At 42.7% G+C, this 17,728-nt stretch overlaps 5 protein-coding genes across 7 annotated transcripts; 1 reads left to right on the forward strand and 4 right to left on the reverse strand.

Moving 5' to 3' along the window:
* Nucleotides 1-14: 14 nt before the first annotated feature.
* On the reverse strand, nucleotides 15-302 carry RB195_018205 (uncharacterized protein; the record flags this gene model as incomplete). The annotated part of the gene is made up of 1 exon (XM_064185541.1): nucleotides 15-302. One exon carries the CDS (start codon nucleotides 300-302, stop codon nucleotides 15-17), a length of 288 nt encoding a protein of 95 aa, XP_064041422.1.
* A 50-nt stretch (nucleotides 303-352) lies between these two features.
* RB195_018206 (uncharacterized protein) lies at nucleotides 353-646 on the reverse strand (the record flags this gene model as incomplete). The annotated part of the gene is made up of 1 exon (XM_064185542.1): nucleotides 353-646. The coding sequence occupies one exon, from the start codon at nucleotides 644-646 to the stop codon at nucleotides 353-355; it is 294 nt and encodes a 97-aa protein (XP_064041423.1).
* Nucleotides 407-667, forward strand: RB195_018207 (uncharacterized protein; the record flags this gene model as incomplete). Its single annotated transcript, XM_064185543.1, has 1 exon — nucleotides 407-667. One exon carries the CDS (start codon nucleotides 407-409, stop codon nucleotides 665-667), a length of 261 nt encoding a protein of 86 aa, XP_064041424.1.
* A 1,430-nt stretch (nucleotides 668-2,097) lies between these two features.
* On the reverse strand, nucleotides 2,098-16,976 carry RB195_018208 (uncharacterized protein; the record flags this gene model as incomplete). 3 transcript variants are annotated; one of them, XM_064185546.1, is made up of 8 exons in its annotated part: nucleotides 2,098-2,245; nucleotides 4,727-4,889; nucleotides 4,988-5,055; nucleotides 5,635-5,749; nucleotides 8,040-8,197; nucleotides 8,261-8,418; nucleotides 10,169-10,256; nucleotides 15,733-16,976. In XM_064185546.1, 8 exons carry the CDS (start codon nucleotides 16,974-16,976, stop codon nucleotides 2,098-2,100), a joined length of 2,142 nt encoding a protein of 713 aa, XP_064041425.1. The 3 variants fall into 3 exon arrangements, with proteins under 3 accessions (XP_064041425.1, XP_064041426.1, XP_064041427.1); XM_064185544.1 differs by lacking the exons at nucleotides 4,988-5,055; nucleotides 15,733-16,976 and having other exon boundaries at nucleotides 2,222-2,245; nucleotides 10,169-10,249; XM_064185545.1 differs by lacking the exons at nucleotides 2,098-2,245; nucleotides 4,727-4,889; nucleotides 4,988-5,055; ... (2 more) ...; nucleotides 8,261-8,418; nucleotides 10,169-10,256 and having other exon boundaries at nucleotides 15,696-16,976.
* Nucleotides 16,977-17,279: 303 nt separating this feature from the next.
* RB195_018209 (uncharacterized protein) lies at nucleotides 17,280-17,705 on the reverse strand (the record flags this gene model as incomplete). Its single annotated transcript, XM_064185547.1, has 1 exon — nucleotides 17,280-17,705. The coding sequence occupies one exon, from the start codon at nucleotides 17,703-17,705 to the stop codon at nucleotides 17,280-17,282; it is 426 nt and encodes a 141-aa protein (XP_064041428.1).
* Between the last annotated feature and the right edge of the window lie 23 nt (nucleotides 17,706-17,728).

Here is a 17,728-nt window from a genome sequence, read left to right on the forward strand (position 1 = left end):
TTCTGCGAAATGTCTCATCCGAACTGCCTATCGATCCCAAGCTTCTTCAAATCTTCCTTCATCACTTCCGTCCACAACTTGCATCCACGTCCAAGTGGCCTTTTCCAGTTTGTGTCTGTGAGCAACTTCAAGGCAGCTTGAAAAAGGCGATCTAATGACCTTCCTATATTGTGACTAAGAAATCGAAGACGGTTTTTTACCACTGATTTAGAGAGGACGGGAATATGTTGATACTCTCCTTGTGCCATCCGCGGATACATCACATCCATTTCTGAGTAAAGTTCCTCGTTATTCCACAGCATTGCCCAAAAGCAGCAAAGAATCCACCTAGGCAGCTTCCTTTCCACTGCAATCAGGCTTCTCCATAACCGCCGACGGCACTGCTCACGTCTCCGATTCGCACACCATGATAGGACGAATTAAAGGTGGGTGGGTACACTCGCAGCCTGAGTTCCCTGACGAAGAGTGTCAACCACAGGCACTTCGACAAGAAGTTGAATCCCGAATTGGCCTTAGCGCATCTTTGGTGAATATTTCTCTCGTAGCTGCTATAGTCCTTTCGCAAACAGCACAAATAACGGAACTCATCTACGAGTTCGGTAGGTATTCCGCCCTGATTCCCGTTGAGGGTGTTGCGGATACCCATTCCGAACAACATATTAGTTAATTAATTGGAGAGAATATCTTGAGCACTTGTAAAACGAGTTCGCATTAGTCAGGCATAAGACCTAATACGAGTTTGAGGACAAAGATATATTAGGTCCTTCAGTGGTTCAGTCCTTCAGCGTTTGTACAAAGAGTGCACTCCATGATATATATATATATATATATATATATATATATATATATATATATATATATATATATACCGTAAGCGCTGAAGGGTTTAAAGACAGAATACCACGACATTGATGATGCTGGGATATCCACGCGAAAAGATATAAGAGTTCAGACTACTAAAGTAAGCGCGATGACGCTCAATTCCAGAAAGTTTTCCTGAAAATTAAGTGAAGGGTGGTCCTAGTGACCGAATTTTCCTACGAGACAATTTTTGTCGCGTCGCGTCCACGAGGCTTTCCGCTTTGCGTCTGCAAGCAAGTGTGTAGCCAGTAGCCTGCTGACATTGTCTCCCTCGCTTGATAGAAGACGCAGCGCGGTCGTCAAATCTATAACGTCACCAGGCACCTCGTGAGAAAATTCGACTGCTGAGGCGCGCTTCCGCACGCCATCTCTCAGGACAATTAGGAATAATTGGTCGTGATCGCGCTCACACTCGTAATCTAAATCCTTACCAAATCTTTTCGTGAAGAACGCAGAACATCGTAGTTTCTGTGGATGCTGCCTTTTACCTGTTTTTGCAAGAAAAAGGACAGAAACGTCTTATTCGTAAAGCCACCAACTCACTCGAATGAGGAAACACATCGACTTCCCACCTTCATCAAATTTAGATAAAATTCTGTTTGCAGTTCCGCTTGCAATAAGAGAGATTTCGGATTACAAAAGAAATCATGGGTTTTCTTTTCTTTTTTTTCAGAGTTGGGATGCCGTCAAACAAATCAAACACAGTGGAGAAGGACGGTCTTCTTGTGTATTCATTAACACGACTCTCATATATGGTTAAATAAATGGTATACAAGAAGGAACTAGTTTCACTGAAATAATAATCGATTACAGTTAAATCGGTGTTCACGTAAACAAATAATTGCACTCGCAGGACACAGCAGATCTGTACACCGTCACACAATCTAAGTTCCAAAAACAAGGTCAAAATTTGACAAGATGAGATATGTATAGAACAAACCTAACAGGAAAGAACATAGAGCTGAGCATAAAAACAAAAATTCGTGATGGAGGGTTACCCAGTTGTAAACGAGGTGATAAGTAAAATAATAAGAACTGTAGTTGCTCCGCTGAACACTTGCGTGGCTACAATAAATCATAGAACATCACAGTTGCAAAGCCGATTAGTAAAACATTAGTTAATAGATGTTAGTGGAACAAAATGTTATGTGCCAGACACATCAACGTTTAAGGAATAGGTTAGTAGTTGCTTTCAGCATGAACAACTAGAGGTAATGGAAGACTGATGAGAAACCCTTAATCGTCATGATCTGAGTTCTCTAGGAGACGCTCCCTTTCTATTTCTGCCGACTCCCGTTTCTTCTTGCTGTAGTAATAATACTGAGAAATCACAACAATGTCAAACATTACGCATCCAAGACTACCAGCAAGCCACGGAAGATGTCTGAAAAACGACTATGTAATTCTGGAACCGAGTCCTGATCAGAGACAAAACGAACTATGCAAAGAGCCAAAAAAGTGTTCGCACTGAGACCTAGCATTCCCGAAAACCTTCTGAGGATGAATATATGAAGTTTCATTGACTAAACGACGAAAAAAGTGAAGCACGCAAAGGCAGAACTAAAAGAAACCGCAAAAATGCGAGCACTAGCGCGTTTTCGACAGCAAGAAACACATGCGAAGCATACGTACGCCACATTTCCTGCTAGATGAGCCGCTTTAGTGCACGCGTTACAGTGGGAGAGAAGAACGTATTGTCGGAGATGTGGGGTTCCTTCAACTTGTGGTCCCGTCATTTTTTGAATTTTTTTCATATATTTAAAGCACCACAAAAAGGAAACGCATTTTAATGTAATGGATCCAAGCTCTGCGATGGCATATTACTTCCGACACAAAGCCTTTTCTTGCAATGTTGAGTAGCCTTCAAAAAAAAAAAGGAACTTACTTACAATTCTAATAATTTGAAGATCCGAAGATCATATCGCATTTCCGCTACTATACATCCTTGCAGCTATGTTTTTAAAAAGTCGTGTAGCTGTATTGATTTTCCATAAAATAGAACAACTATTAAGACCAATTTCAAATAACAACACCTTGAGAGTTTTCTCTCACCGAACGTTCGTCTGCGTAGGCAAGACTGTGACTCAGGCTTAAATTGTAGGCTTCCGACAAAAGTCACATCGGATGTCTGCCATAGACGATTCTATGGTAAGAGGCTAAAGTAAGTAGGTAAGAAAGAATTTTTGGGCAGAGGATAAGAATCTTCCGCAATGTTATTTTTGAGGCACTACATTGTCACCATTGACGATTATTGGTTTTACACCAACAGCAGATTTTTTTTTTTGTGGTTTCGAAAGATCTCTCTATCCTTATTCATCAAATTAAAAACTAGTGACTTTGTCGCAACGGCAGGTGTTATCTAATCTTTCTCACGGACTGCTGTCAGCAAGCACTACAGCATTATAGCACCATATCCGGTGGCTACCGATCGTAAGAGCATCGCATAACCACATCAGATATGAGAAGTAACTCATATCTGATGTGGTTACGAGGAAAATTATAACTCTTCCATAAAATCATAATCATCCATTTCAGATCCGCTCTCATCCCTAAGCTAATGCACTGGGATGAGATCTTTTTTTTTTTTTTTTTTTTTTTTTTTTTTTAAAAAACCCCAGGAAAATTTTAATTTTTTCTCCAAATCGAAGATCTGAAACTGGGATAAAGACATTGACATCCTTAGCCGAAAAGGGAAAAAAAAAAAAAAAAAAAAAAAAAAAAAAGGTTCCATAAAAAAACCTTGTACACACTATAAAAAAAAAAAAAATGAGGTTTCAAGACAAAAGAACACAAATACAACAATTGCCAAGTTAATACTACTATTACTTGCGTGACTTTCTGCGGACACCAGCCATATCACGAAAAATATCAAATTGAAAAGCAGTCAGATCCCTAGCAAAAATTATAAAGTGTATATCCGAACATCATTACTTCTGCGTTGAAATGGATACCATGCAAACTTCAATTGGATCTTAGTTGGTAAGACTTGCACTTTGCAACTGTAAACTTCGGACCCTGTAGGCTTCGGATTCTGCAAGTTTTACCTAAAGGCAAACAATTTTATTTTAAGCTCATCTTTTATATTTCAAAAGTACTGAGATAGCTATTTCCAATATAAACAGAGAAGAATTATGTACGCTAATATTTTGACAAATATCAAAGTATAATATCGACTGTTAGTCCTTTGAAAGAATACATGAAAGCGCTATGTTGAATGTGAATATTGTCTTTCGAAAAAACCCAACTATTATTTTAAAGTTAGAACGATGAGCAGAGATAGGGTTGTAGCTTCCTTCACTGTAACTCAATTATGAATCCTTAAAACTGTTGAAAATTTTAGACAGCATGAGTACGGAATTTACACGTGGAAAACCAATAGCATACCCAAAGAGAAGAAAAACTTTGAAGCAAAAATAATAGCAATATTATTTTTGCTATTAGCAATAAAATAATAGCAAAAAGGCCTTTGAAAGAACATATTACGGACTCTTTTTCAAAATCAACAGGGAGAACCTGCTAAAGATGCAAACGAAAGTTGTGAAGATCAAAACGAATGTCCATCCAATAGAGCAGACTTCAGATTTGCCTTGATTTCGTAATATGAATTATTCTGGATACATCTCCGATTGCGTTCAGAACCCAACATACATTCAAAACAGCTATTGCATTCCCATAGCTCTTTTTCTATTAGATGGCGTACTCCCTCCTTTATCCATCTTTTCTTCTATTTACAAAATTTTAACTTGAATTTTAACATGTCTTGCTTACATCAACTAAACCTATCTGGCTTTCAATACTTCTTATCTAAATATGTGATGTTTTTTCCACTGAATGCGAAATAAGTGACTGAATAAACCATTCCTACCTCAGGAAAAAGAGCCAGCCCGTCGTTCCCAGAAGTACAGACACGCCATATGTAAGGTTGCCGGCGACAATAATATAGAACATTAATAGTGAAAGTCCTGCACAACTTTTGCGTTGATAATTCTTGATTATCTGAGGAATCCTGCCTCCAAAATAGCACAGCGCTGCAACTGAGCCAATGATATACCCAAGCTAAAAATATTACATTAACTTGAGGAAGATTTCAAATATTCAGAACAGCAATGGCGTCATAGAAACAAACAACTTCCCATGTCAGTATAACTCTCGAATATTGGCCACATTTGTAACGCATGATCAAGAGAGCCTTTCCTGAACTCAACAACAGAAAAAGAATGCATAAATTGAAAGCAATTGAAGACAGATCACATAACAAGATGCTAACCATTTCATGTATCTTATTAAATGGCTGTCCTTGTATAAGCACTTGCACACAATCTCCTAGAGAGGCCTATCTCTGGTAGAAAGCATGAAGTAACTATGGACAAGAAAACCTCAGGACAAAATCACGAATAATATATGTACGAAAGTGTATTCATTTATTACCCTCTCTCGCAATCAATTATGCACCAATATGCAGGGATTACATGGATTCCTCACATGTGTCCAGTGCTTCGCCTGCGTAATTAACTATCAGCCGAGATAATGATGAGAATCGTTGGTATTATTATTCACACGCGGGTTTATGACTTAATCAAACGTAATACTGAGGCTAAGCACTTTTGTCCGTCTATGTTTACATTTGCCGTCTATCGTCTACACAGAGATGGTGTAAAACACCTACAAACATGCTTTATAAAGGAATCCCATATTATGGATGTTCTTTTAAGAGAACTTGATAAAATAAGCTACGGTCATGGCTGCTGAGTATCGAATAAAACGTTAACTTACATCATAGTATTGACTGAAGTCGAACGGACAACACGAGACATTGGTGAATTGTTGGAAAATAGACAGAATGAACCAAGTGAAGATAATGCAATACACGGCACGACTATAGTTGAGCCTTCAAAATGTGCCTTTTTTAAGAGGAAGACAAGTAGAAGAAAACTGCAGCAGAATAAGGGTGGAGACTCTTAGTTCCAAAGGAATTAAGAGTAGTTAAAGGCAGGTATCACAAAACTGGCGATGTTTAGATTACGAGTATGAACGTGTCCATGCTCAATTCCTCCTAATCGTCCAGAAAAACGGCGCGGGAACCACTTCAGTTCCTACGAGGTACTTTAGAACGTGCCAACCTTGTACACGCTCCGGTTCTCTAGGCTTCATTGATTTTCAACAGCTCGCTCGGTGATGCGGCGTGTCCACAAATGTGGCTCCTTTCCACGTACCTCAAAGGAACAAACATCGTCTTTCGCGCCGTTTTTTCAGTACTAGGGGAAAATGGGCGAGACCACGTATATAGTAGTCATAATCTGCGCTCCAAAGTATACATTTCTTCACAGAGACCCCAACATCGTTGTGATACGCTATCTCTAAGTCAAAAGTCCTGAACCCTGATGCAATTGCGTAAGCAGCGCTCTACAGCTAGCGAATGCGATCAAAAGGCGGCCCCGTCACTCCCATTCATCTCTGGAGTTCGATGGTACCACATTATTCGCAACTACTTGGTCCACCGCGCCACTTGCGCAAATGCACGAGCTTCAGGTCATTTTGACCAGACTTTACACTTCAATTACAAATTTTCGAATAATTTAGTCCAGTCAGTGTATTATTTGTCTCGTCCTCCGCAAAACATCTTAGCTCTTGAAATAACACTGCACATTCAAGGTTACACCTTGAGGACTAGACTCGTGAAGCGGTGAAGTGATTTGTGGTATTGAATACAGGTTACGATTGTCCCTTGCTTACTCTATGACGCATGTGGAACCGACAATCGTAATCCAGTTTTCAAAAATATTTTCTGAAAGTAAGCTCGCATTCTAAAGGAAGGATCCATTGTATTGGGACAGTGAACCAGTGCTTCCGGGCAGATTTTCTCGGGGAGTATGTGCTTACCTCCGTTATTGAAATTAATCACAACACTACAACGAAAATTAACCGTTAGATTTAAAATTTGAGTAAAGCATCCAAAACTGTACCTACTTGTGAAAAATGACGTCAAGAAGGTATATATAAATAAATAAATACATATTTATGTATCTACGCAAAGTTCAAGCGAAAAAAAAGCATTCGAGGTAGGAGGAAATGCAGAATAGCAGCAGCGCAGCTTTAATGCATGCGTGTATAATATAATATTACATTGTACTAATATTACATACAATAATATAATTATACTACTGTGATTAAAAAGTGGTAAGACTTTTCAATTTTAAACTCCCGAGTTTGTCCAAATGTATAAATTTTTCCTATGCTGGGACAACATTAACAGAAATCTGTGTCCAAATTCATGACAAGCGGCGCCAATTGCTAATATGTTACGCTTGTTGACGTTTGCCTCCAAAAGTTCATTCTCCGATTTTTAAGAAGAGTGAAAGAATTCATCAAAGAAATTGTATTAGATTTTGTTTGAAAACGACCAATAGGGAATGTTATTTTAGCGTTATGCGTCGTTTACGTAAAGCAATGCGCCTCAAGGCCAGAGGCTAGGTCTGTGGGCAAACAACTCTTGGTTTTTTTTTATCACGATAATACGCCATCTCACACGGTTTCAGTTGTTCGCGAGTTTTTCATAGAAAATTTCACTCGTATCGTTCTGCAACCGCTCTAATCACGTGATTTGGCTCAGTCTGACTTTTGGGTGTTCCCGATACTCGAAAAACCAGTTACAAAAGTGGCATCGAAGAAGGCGCTCCAACCCATCCGGGAAATTGAGTGTAACAAATATTTCAAATATAGGAAGAAGCGGTGGTATAGGTGTACCGGTGCCGAATGGGAGTACTTTAAAGGCGATAAATAAATTTTAAAGAGTAATATTCCGTTTTCGTTTAATTTGCAAAGTCTTACTACTTTTTGACCATAGCAAAATATATACTACGTATAGTATTTCAGTTAATGGCGGTTATTGCTTGTTACTCAGTGGACTTAATCAAATCAAACTGGAATCAATCTAGAACAATTTTGAACAGAAATCGCCTGAAAAAAAGACTTGAAAAACACTAAAGATGGAATATTCGTAAAATTGCTACAATGAAAGAAATAAACGATAAATTATTTGGAGTATCCGTCTAAAAAGCTTTTTCAAACCCAAAGAAGAGTAAGAATTATAAACAGGAGTCTTAGGTTGTAAGAAACCGTGGGAATTTACGACCTGAGAAGAAGTTATGCGCATGCGAAACACTAACATTAGAACTCACTCCTCTGACTGCCAAGTTTAGGGTAGACCTTAGTGTAATATCCGTATTGTCCCCACAAGGCGAGATCTTGAAAGATATAGTACACACCAATAATCTGCTGTATTGGTGTTTGATGCGTTAGCATTGCCCCTAGCATGTTGCAAGTGTCACCAACTAGCCTGAAATTGAACAGAAAGAAAGATGAAAAAGGAGATATTACAAGACTTTTTGTTAAGACCTACCACAAAAACAGGAAAGTGAGCGATAATCCTTCACATTTCTTAGTCCTGTAGTTTTGCAAAAGTTGAGGAAGCAGAGGTACTAGCCATAGCAGCAGTGAAATGATTCCGATGATAAAACCTAGCAATTTTAGCTCCGTGTCCACGCAATCGGAGAAAATCTGAAGGCAGTAAACACGTGACGTAACATCAACAACATTCGATTCGACTAAAAACTGACAAACTCAAATGCGATAGGGTGGAGCTACACCTTTGCAAAGTGAAGGGGTCACTTTCAAAATTAAATAAAGGGGTGATAAGTCATCATGGCGTGTTTGCAAAGATACACACACACATAGTAGAGCCAAATGACATGAAACACGGTTGCGCAGGCAGTTGCACTCGAAGCGGTCCGAGGGAGCGTAGCGGTTAGGATCGAGTGAGGACCCCTACTACCACCGTTTATTGTTGCAGTTCGAAATGGTCCTACCTCAATTCGAACCGCTATCTTTACCGCGCCGCTTGAGCAACTGCACTGTGTTTCATATCGTTTTGACCCGAGTATACTTCATTTGCGACTTAAAGGCATCACCCCACGAATCTGAGGTGGTGCAGATTTCAGGTGGAGTATTCGTATACGGGATGGGAGACTACGGAGAGGGAGGTGATTTCGTCCATTTCTTCCTAATTGCCGTAAAAAAAACGGCCCGGAAGATACGGGTTCAGGCGTTTTGGCGCACTATTTTCTACAGGGAGTTCGACTGGAGCGCGCCAGCCTTGTGCGGTGCCGCATCTTCCGGGCCGTTTTTTTTACGGCAATTAGGAAGAAATGGACGAAATCACCTCCCTCTCCGTAGTCTCCCATCCCGTATACGAATACTCCACCTGAAATCAGCACCACCTCAAATTCGTGGGGTGATGCCTTTAAGAGAGGCCGGTTGCGCGAGGTCTCGGACAAACATGCCTTACTTTTCTTATAAGTGTTGGTCAGTGTCCTACATACTTGTTCTCCATCTTGTTGTTGGCTCCCCAATCGTGGCAAGGCACCCAATGGGTCAAAGGGTGGATTGTAGCCTGGTCCAACTGTTAATCAACTTACTCCCAGCTGTAACTTGTAGGGTAGTCATTATCTCACAAACCAATATCCCAGTTTCAGCTAGTGAAGCGAACCATAGGGATGAAAAATTAGAATGGCAGGCATCACCACACATGTTGTTGGAGGTTCAAAAGCGGGGAATGAAATGTAGTTGAAGGTTTGGCTTTGATTGTGCAGGTGATCTCAACGACCTGGACTTCGAATGGAAAAAAATTAGCGGAGCATGGCATGAAGGAGCAAATTTAGAAGATAACCGGAGGAAAATGTAGTTGGGGAAGAACACTCAGTCTCGCACATAATTCTGGACTCTGACTGCCCCTTTCCCGCTACATTTTACCCGAACACAATTGTGACTCGAAACCTAGAGTACTCAAACTAGCACATACGTGTAGCTTGCGACCACATTTCATTTCTACTATAAAAGTAGAAAAAAAACTGATCCTCTTCTTCGGCAACACTTGGCTTACACAAAATGAGACAGTTCTCTTCTGCATTTGATCCATCATGCCATTCTCTTCTAATTCCTGTTCATCACCTGTTCAGGTCGTTAGTATCACCTGTCCCATCAGATTCAGACTTTCAACCCATCTCATTCCTCCCTTTTGAATATTCAACAGCTCATGTTGGATGATCCCTGCCATTTTCGTTTTTCATCTCGATGGTTCCACTTCAACAGATAGAAAGGTGACTAGACAGAAACTCGTAGTTACTTCCAACATCTATATGTTGGATCCCAAAATGCAAGATAGAAAGAAAAACATGTAAATTCCGATGTTAGTTATGAAGTATCATATGAATTAAACCAAACAAGCAATTATTTGAAAACAAAAACGTACACGCTCGATCCATTGGATTCCGTTTGTACAGTTGTAGTCGTCGGCAGTGAGATCATGGATAACGAGCCCTCCATTTTTCATATCAGTTCTGAAAAACAACTTAAGTACCACACCTCATCAGAAAGGAATGCCTAATGTTGCCAGTAGAGTTCCCAACAGCGCCAGGTGCGTGTTCTAGCGAACTCGCCGCGCGGCGAGAATCGCCAATGCACGCGAAAAACGAACGACGTCACTCCTAGATGGACGGCGGGATGCGCCGCCATCGAAAAAGGTGCGGACCAATGAGTTAACTATCATCACCACTGTAAACGGGGCATGAAGTGATGAAGAGAAACAAAAAGGAGATCATCGAGGAGAGTAGAGAATCTGATTCGTACTACTCATAATATACAAACATAGATATCAGGAGTGAGATAATGATCTGCTCACCGTACAGAGCACTAATATCATAAATGAATTGGAGTTTGGAGTAGGTAAAATCGGCAAACCTCTCCCATCCATTTTTTTTGCCCTAACTTCATATTCTACCCGTGCTTACATCTCACCACTGCTACTGAATGGCACTGCACAGGCGGTGTCAATAGCAGTGGTGAGATAGTTAAAATTGACGAGTAATGTGCTAGGGTGGTGGGATCCCAATCAAGTAGTCAGGGGATGTGCTCCGTTTGCGAGCAAATGTTTAGCACTGACGCGGTGAAACTCTAGTCGTTGATAAGAATGCCCCGCCGAGGAGCGCGGATTGGCGGCTGGAGCCGCGTTCATCGGCTGATGTGTATCGACCAGAAACTGTAGAGGATATTTGCAGATCATTATCAATATGTGCTCCCACTTTTTTCACCTTTCTGCTCTTCTGTATATACGATTCTCATAACGTTTCCCTTAACAAACGTGGTTCTACATGCTCTTCAGGTTTGAAATTCAAGCGAATTTCGAAATCCTACGACTTATCGAGACGGAAGCGAAGAGCCGAAGTGAGAATTGTAAGCCCTCATCTGTCAAAAAAACAGTTTTGGATGCAAAAAGGAGTAATATGAGAATCGTGATGTAGAAGGGCAGAAACGTGGCAGATGTGATAAGCCAGGTCTATGATGATCCCAACACTTCCTCTACAAGATTTAGTCGATATCAGCTGATGAGCGCGGCTCTGAGACGCCAATCCTCGCTTCTCTCTACGCGACAATCTTGTCAGTCGCTGTGCGGCTGCGGTTGGCGTTTCAAAGTACCAGCTCTTGCTTGAAACGGTTTGGCCCCTTCACCACTTGACTGGCGTTGAAAGATCAACCCAATACACCAGTTGTTGCTCTAACTGTTTACGCGAGATGAGAGGAGCACGGCTAGGAAATGAGGTAACGACGTAACATGGCACAACGAAGTTTGCAGTGAAGGAGAAAGATTTGCCTTTTCCAGCCACTTCAGACTCTAATTTATTCACAATAATAACATTTTCCATTGATCTCCCTCATAAGAGGGATCAGAGCCGGTTAGTTAACCGCTTCTCATGTAGCGGATAGGGGGCTAAAAGTGGACCAAAAACGACATTGTGGCTTTGCCTGCACTGCGACTTGTCATTGCGGTGGAATATTTTGGAAGACCGGATATTTCCAAACTGGTGCATCATTGCTGAACAGCGATATCAGCGCTAAACAGTTATCGCCACTCTCATTGAAGGACCCGCACAAGTTAAGGGCAGCGTATCACACACTACATATGAATCTGATGTGGTGAAGGAGTCCGCAGGAAAAACTAGAGCTGAGATAGTAGATTGCGGAACGGTGGTTCCGCTCATCTCTCTGATATTCGTAGAAAAAACGGAGTGATAGACGACGTTTTAGTTGCAACGCGCCACCTTTGTGCACGCGCCGCATCCAAGTGCGATCGGTCGAAGATCAGTGATGTCTTCTCAACAGCCTATCTAAGGCTGCCCGCAGAGTTTACAGCCGCGGGGGCGCGCGGTTTGGCGGTTCTGCGGTTTTGGTGGTTATTGAGCGCACTGTTGTGATTAGTCAATAACCACCAAAACCGCAGAGCCGGCAAACCGCGCCCCAGCGCAGCTCTGAGCTATGCGGGCAGCCTGAGTGAAAGCAATGAATTGGCCGTTGAAGGGACCGGAAAGTATGAGTAGAGGAGAGTTCTAGGGTAAATCGTAGGAAGTAGAGCGGTTCCCACGCCGTTTTTTTTACCTCGAATAGGGGGAGACGAGTGGAAACTACCTTGGATCCCGCAATCATAACCCTATCTTTAGCTTTTCCTGGGGATTCCCTCACCACATCAGATTCGTGGTATTTTGCCTTCAAGGTGACAGACTTCCTGGTTGTGTTGTGTCAGAATTGAGTTATGTTACCTTTATATTCCGGGCTTCGGGCTGGTCAAAAACCTGCAATCGAGTGACTGAGGGGTGTAATGTAAGCAGTTCGAAGTCGCCTTCAACAAATAAGTTCTGACTCTGGAAGAACGCCGGGTACGGCAGAGCCCTGAGAGACGGAAGAGTAGGGCTCCCCTTCGTCACCTGCCCTAAACGTCCTTTGAGACCCATTGAAGTTATCAATGACGGGTGCTAACTCGTCTTTCTGACGGAGAATGATAGGATACGCACAGAGGTTCCGCTATCCAAGATGATAACTAGCCCGCAGGTTTACATGTCCTAACATTTTCTGTTTAGAGAAGTCATTATCTGAGGTTGCGCATCTTTGACAAGATGCGAATTCTCTACTCTCATCTTTCTGAAGCCTTTTTCGATGTCGACGTGCTCCACTGTTAATCTTATTGCGATGGTTTAGTACGAACAGGCAGTAGATCAAATCGCAGGGCCGGCATACCACGTTACTATGGACTCTACTGGCAGCCTGGGGACAAACAACATCGCTATCCCCCGGCGACACAATCTTGTACAGGTGGCGAGGAAATGGGCGTGATTTTAAGAACATTCATCGCACTTACACACAAAGTCGTATCTTTGCGAGCGAAACATAGAAACCTTTGTTTAATCCTTGTTTTTGTTTTGTTGTTTTCCTTCTCTTTAGTGCTTTCTGTAAGAGCTAGTTGGGAATTTTTTTGTGCGCGCTTCAACAGCATGTATGTTAAGAAGCTGAATGTTGTTTGTGCACCCGCAAAAGTTAGAAGAATTTAGGATGTTTTCTTGTCCGGAAGGGTTTATTTATCAGGATCTCCGACTTGTTTGACGGAGAAGCCCTGGATTCTTATTCAATTTAACAAAAGGTTTAAACTCCAGTAAAATGTTTTGCCCGGAAGTACAAGATGGCATATTGTCTGCGTCGGCACGCTATGGTAGGCGTAAAATGTGTTGTCTAATGGTGCGCATCGCGTCCTATGTGAGAGCTTGCAATGACCCTTCTCTAGAGGTAAAGTGGCACTAAAGGGTTTCTTCTCTTGTTTTTTCTTCCTTTTCTCCTATAATAGATGGGAAAGGGCGAGGGTGGCACTCAGTGGTGCCGTTGTTTCCGGAAGAAAATAACTAATTCGGTTGGGGCTCTTAAACTTAGACATTAGTCTTAGAGGATCTATGACATGTAAGCTAGAGTTACGAAGAGAAAAAAGCAGCAAAGAACTCCCAAAAGTATGGGCACAGTTGTGTGCCTCTCCCAACTACATTCTCCCCTATAATATTTGTGAGCTGGATTAGGATTCGACTACAGAGTCTTACCAAGGTCCGTTTTCATGAATTTTGTTATTGTACATCCTATTGTTCTGCTCCTACTTCGCCTCTCGTTTGGATTTTTGCATATTTTTTTAGCGTACTTATGCATACTCACTGTTTTTGTAGGGAGAATCTTGGTATTTCACTACCCCTATGATTTAAAGGAATGTTAATCATGCACAGTTGCAGGAAGAAGTGCAAGATAAATTCAATCTCTGCAAGCTAAAATCTAATATCAGCCCAACAGTAAATTAAACGACTCAACTAATAGTAGAAGTATTCTGCTAAAAATACTTCATCCTATTCATGGATCATCCTACGGAAAAACAATCAAAAGCTAGGTCGTGCGCCCAAGCAGCAAGCACGCGACGCGTCGCGATACAACACGCTTTAGGGTGGAAAGTAGTTGGGGTAAGATGGTGTAAACTCTGAAGCGACAGAATCGAACTGCTTTCCTGCTGTATTTAGTGTCATTTGTGGCGGGTACTTCGACTGTGGTGCGGGCATAGTGTAACGGTTACAGGTTCCGCTGCCTGCACCATCAATCGGAGGTTTGAGTCCGCCCTAGCGCTCACCAAGCCTTCCATCCCTCTGGGGTCGATAAATTGTTACCAGACTTATTTGGGAGGATAGAAACACTGACCTGACACATCAGCTAATCCCCAAGTCATTGTATAGGCCAGTTACACGTTCGTAAACCTCAAACGACTCTAAGTTGAAGTGAACGTGGTGGCGCATCCCAAGCGCATTGATTAACGCCAAACACTTTATCTTATCTTTTTACTTCGAATGTGCCAGTACTGCAATACCTGCACTCAGAGCAAAGAAAAGGTCATGGAGCAAAATTGAATAGCTGAGTCAGTCGGGGCCCTAAAACTTAACCCACGAATCTAGGGTGGTACGGGATTCAGGGAGGTAAAGCCTATACGAGGTCATAGATTGTGGGAAAGAGGGTGATTCCATTCTCTATATCAGTGTAAACCCTTGCGTCCTCTTCTGTGATTCGTCGAAAAACCATTCGACGGGAATGGGTTTTCGGCGAATCGCAGGCGGGGTGCAATGGCTGCGCATTGCAACAGAACCCGTCGTAAGAAACAGTTCCGAGGTCAGGTTCCGAGGTGATACAGGAAGAGACAAATAGAATCACCATCTTGCCCACGATCTACGACCTCGTATAGGCATTGTCCGCCTGAAACCCGTACCACCCTAGAATCGTGGGGTGATGCCTTTAAGCTACCCACAGAGTTTAGAGCAGCGGTTTGACGGCTCTGCGGTATTGGTGATCATTGAGCGCACTGTTGTAAACAGTCAATAACCACCAAAACCGAAACCTGCGCGCCAGCGCGGCTCTGAACTCTGCGGGCAGCCTTAGGTGGAGATGAGCGAAACCATCCCTGTTTCCGCAACCTATGAGAATCGGTAGCTGATAGAAGCGGAGGAACACCAAGTAGTAGAAGAAGCAAATTTGCTGAAATGTTGTGAAATTTTGGTATTGATATACTTTCATTTTTGTTTTAAAATCTAAAACATCTTTAAATATTGATTAAATCACATAAAACGACGAAAAAAGAAGAGTCAGGTTCATAAATTGAATTACAGAGGAACGAGGAAAAAACAGCGAAAAAATCAACATTTTGTTCCTACAATATGACAATGGGACGACGCAGGTTCGACACATCACTGAGTCAAATTCTTGCAAAAGAGTTTGAAACTTCTCCATTTTTTCCCTTCCCTTTCCTTCTCCTTTCAAAAATTTGGAAAAAAGGCGAGGACCTGGGAATCGAACGATGCACCATTTGATAGAAAAATCTCTGGCTACAAAATAGTGGAAGATGATTTGCTTCGCGTCACGTTACTCTGAGTTATTGAATTTTATTCAGCACACACACTTTTCGGGGCGCTAGCAAACCTTGGGATTTTGGTAAGTTTTCCCATTCCAGGAAAATGTGGCGGGATTTCAAAAAATAACCCGCATATTCGGATAGAGGTACTAAGGAAACCATTCACCTTGATCACCTTGACTCCCGTTGATCTTCGAACTGGTCGAGCGGGCGCCAGTAATTCTTCCATTTGTCCCGATCGCGTGCCAGAGTAGCCCAGTGGTTCCTCCTTTCGCGTGGAAGCGTTAAAGCGCATCACGTGTCTCGTCCACCTTATTTTACTTTCCTTGGCAAACGTGGCGGCGTCTCTAACCTTTGATCGCTGATGTAGGAGAGAACTTCGAATCCCGTCCCTCACTTGCGTGAAGCGGGATACTCCTAGCATCACTCTCTCAATTGCGCGTTTAATGACGCTCACCACGTTTTCTTCCTGCTTGCGAAATGCCCAGGTTTCCGAAGCATAAGTCAAAGCAGGAAGTACGGTGGTGTTGAAGAGGTGAGCACGGAGCCGGGTGTTCCTGGTCTTCTTCACTACATCCTCGATGCTCTTGTACGCTCCCCAAGCCGCTCTTCTCCTCCTGCCCAGCTCGGGGGTCAGGTCGTTCATCGTGTTCAATTCCCGACCTAGATAAACGTAGCTGGTGCACTCGGATATGTTCGTTCCGTTGAGCGTGAATGGGGCATCCGAGACCCATCCGTTGCGCATGAACATCGTCTTTTGCAGATTTAGCTGAAGACCGATGCATCCACATGTTTCGTCGAATTCGGTCAGCATTCGTTCCGCTTGGCTGATGTTGGATGTTATCAGTACGTCATCAGCAAAGCGCAAATGGTGTAGCTGCCGACCATCAACCTTCACTCCCATGTCGTTCCATTCCAACTTTCGCATTGCGTTCTCGAAGGTGGCTGTGAATATTTTGGGTGAAATTGTATCACCCTGTCGGACCCCCCTCTTCACGTCAATGATGATGTTCTTGTAGAATGGCGAAATTCCGGTCGTGAAGTTACTGTACAACTCTCGAAGTACCTTTACGTACTGAGTAAGGACGCCTTGATTGTCCAAGGCTTCCACGACCGCTTCCGTCTCAACTGAGTCGAAGGCCTTCTTCAAGTCGATGAAGGTGAGACAGAACGGCATCTTGTACTCTCGTGATACCTCGATGAGTTTCGAAACAGTGCGAATGTGGTCAATCATGCTGAATCCTTTTCGAAACCCTGCTTGCTCGCATGGCTGTCTTTCATCCAAAACTTTTTCAATCCTATTAAGGATCATTCTTGTAAAGAGCTTGTAGATGACGGACAGTAAGCAGATTGGACGATAGTTGCCGATGTCATATGGATCTCCCTTTTTATACAACAACACGGTCTTGCTGGTCTTCCACTGTTTAGAAACATTGCATTCCGACAGATAACGTGTAAAGATCCTCGCCAGGGTGTTGATGAGTACTGGCGGAAGGTTCTTCAGGTGTTCTGGTCTTATTCTGTCGGTACCGGGTGCCGTACGATTTACTTACCGACATGATAGCATGTCGTATTTCGGACGGGAGAAACTCTGGAATGACTTGTCCGTCTTTCCTCAGGTGGTGAGGAGCAAGTGGACATAGCTGTCGAAGAGATCAGAGTAGAAGTCGTAAATGATTTTCTCCCCCTCCCTTCTCGATGCAATGGCTGTTCCCTTTGGGTTCCGGAGAGCAGTCATCTTCGTCTTGCGACTGGCGAAGTCTCGACGAGCATAGCGGATGCTTTTCCCCGCCTCTGCAGCTTCAGCCAGCACTTCTGCTCTTCTCTCTTTAAGGTCTTCCTTTATCGCCTCTCTGCAAAGCCTTGCGAGCTCGGAAGTGAGTTCTTGGTTCCCTGCGGCTTGTGCTGCTCCATGCTGGCGTATCAACTCAAGAGTTTCAAGAGACAGGCGTCTCTTTCTGGTTTTAAAACTCTCAGCCTTCTTCGTGCAGTCGTGAAGGTGTTCAACGAGCCGGTCATATTCTTCGTGGATGTTGTCCATTGCGGAATCTTCCCAAAAGCCGG

The sequence above is a fragment of the Necator americanus genome, chromosome II, assembly GCF_031761385.1.
Source record: "Necator americanus strain Aroian chromosome II, whole genome shotgun sequence".
NCBI classification, from domain to species: Eukaryota; Metazoa; Nematoda; class Chromadorea; order Rhabditida; family Ancylostomatidae; genus Necator; species Necator americanus.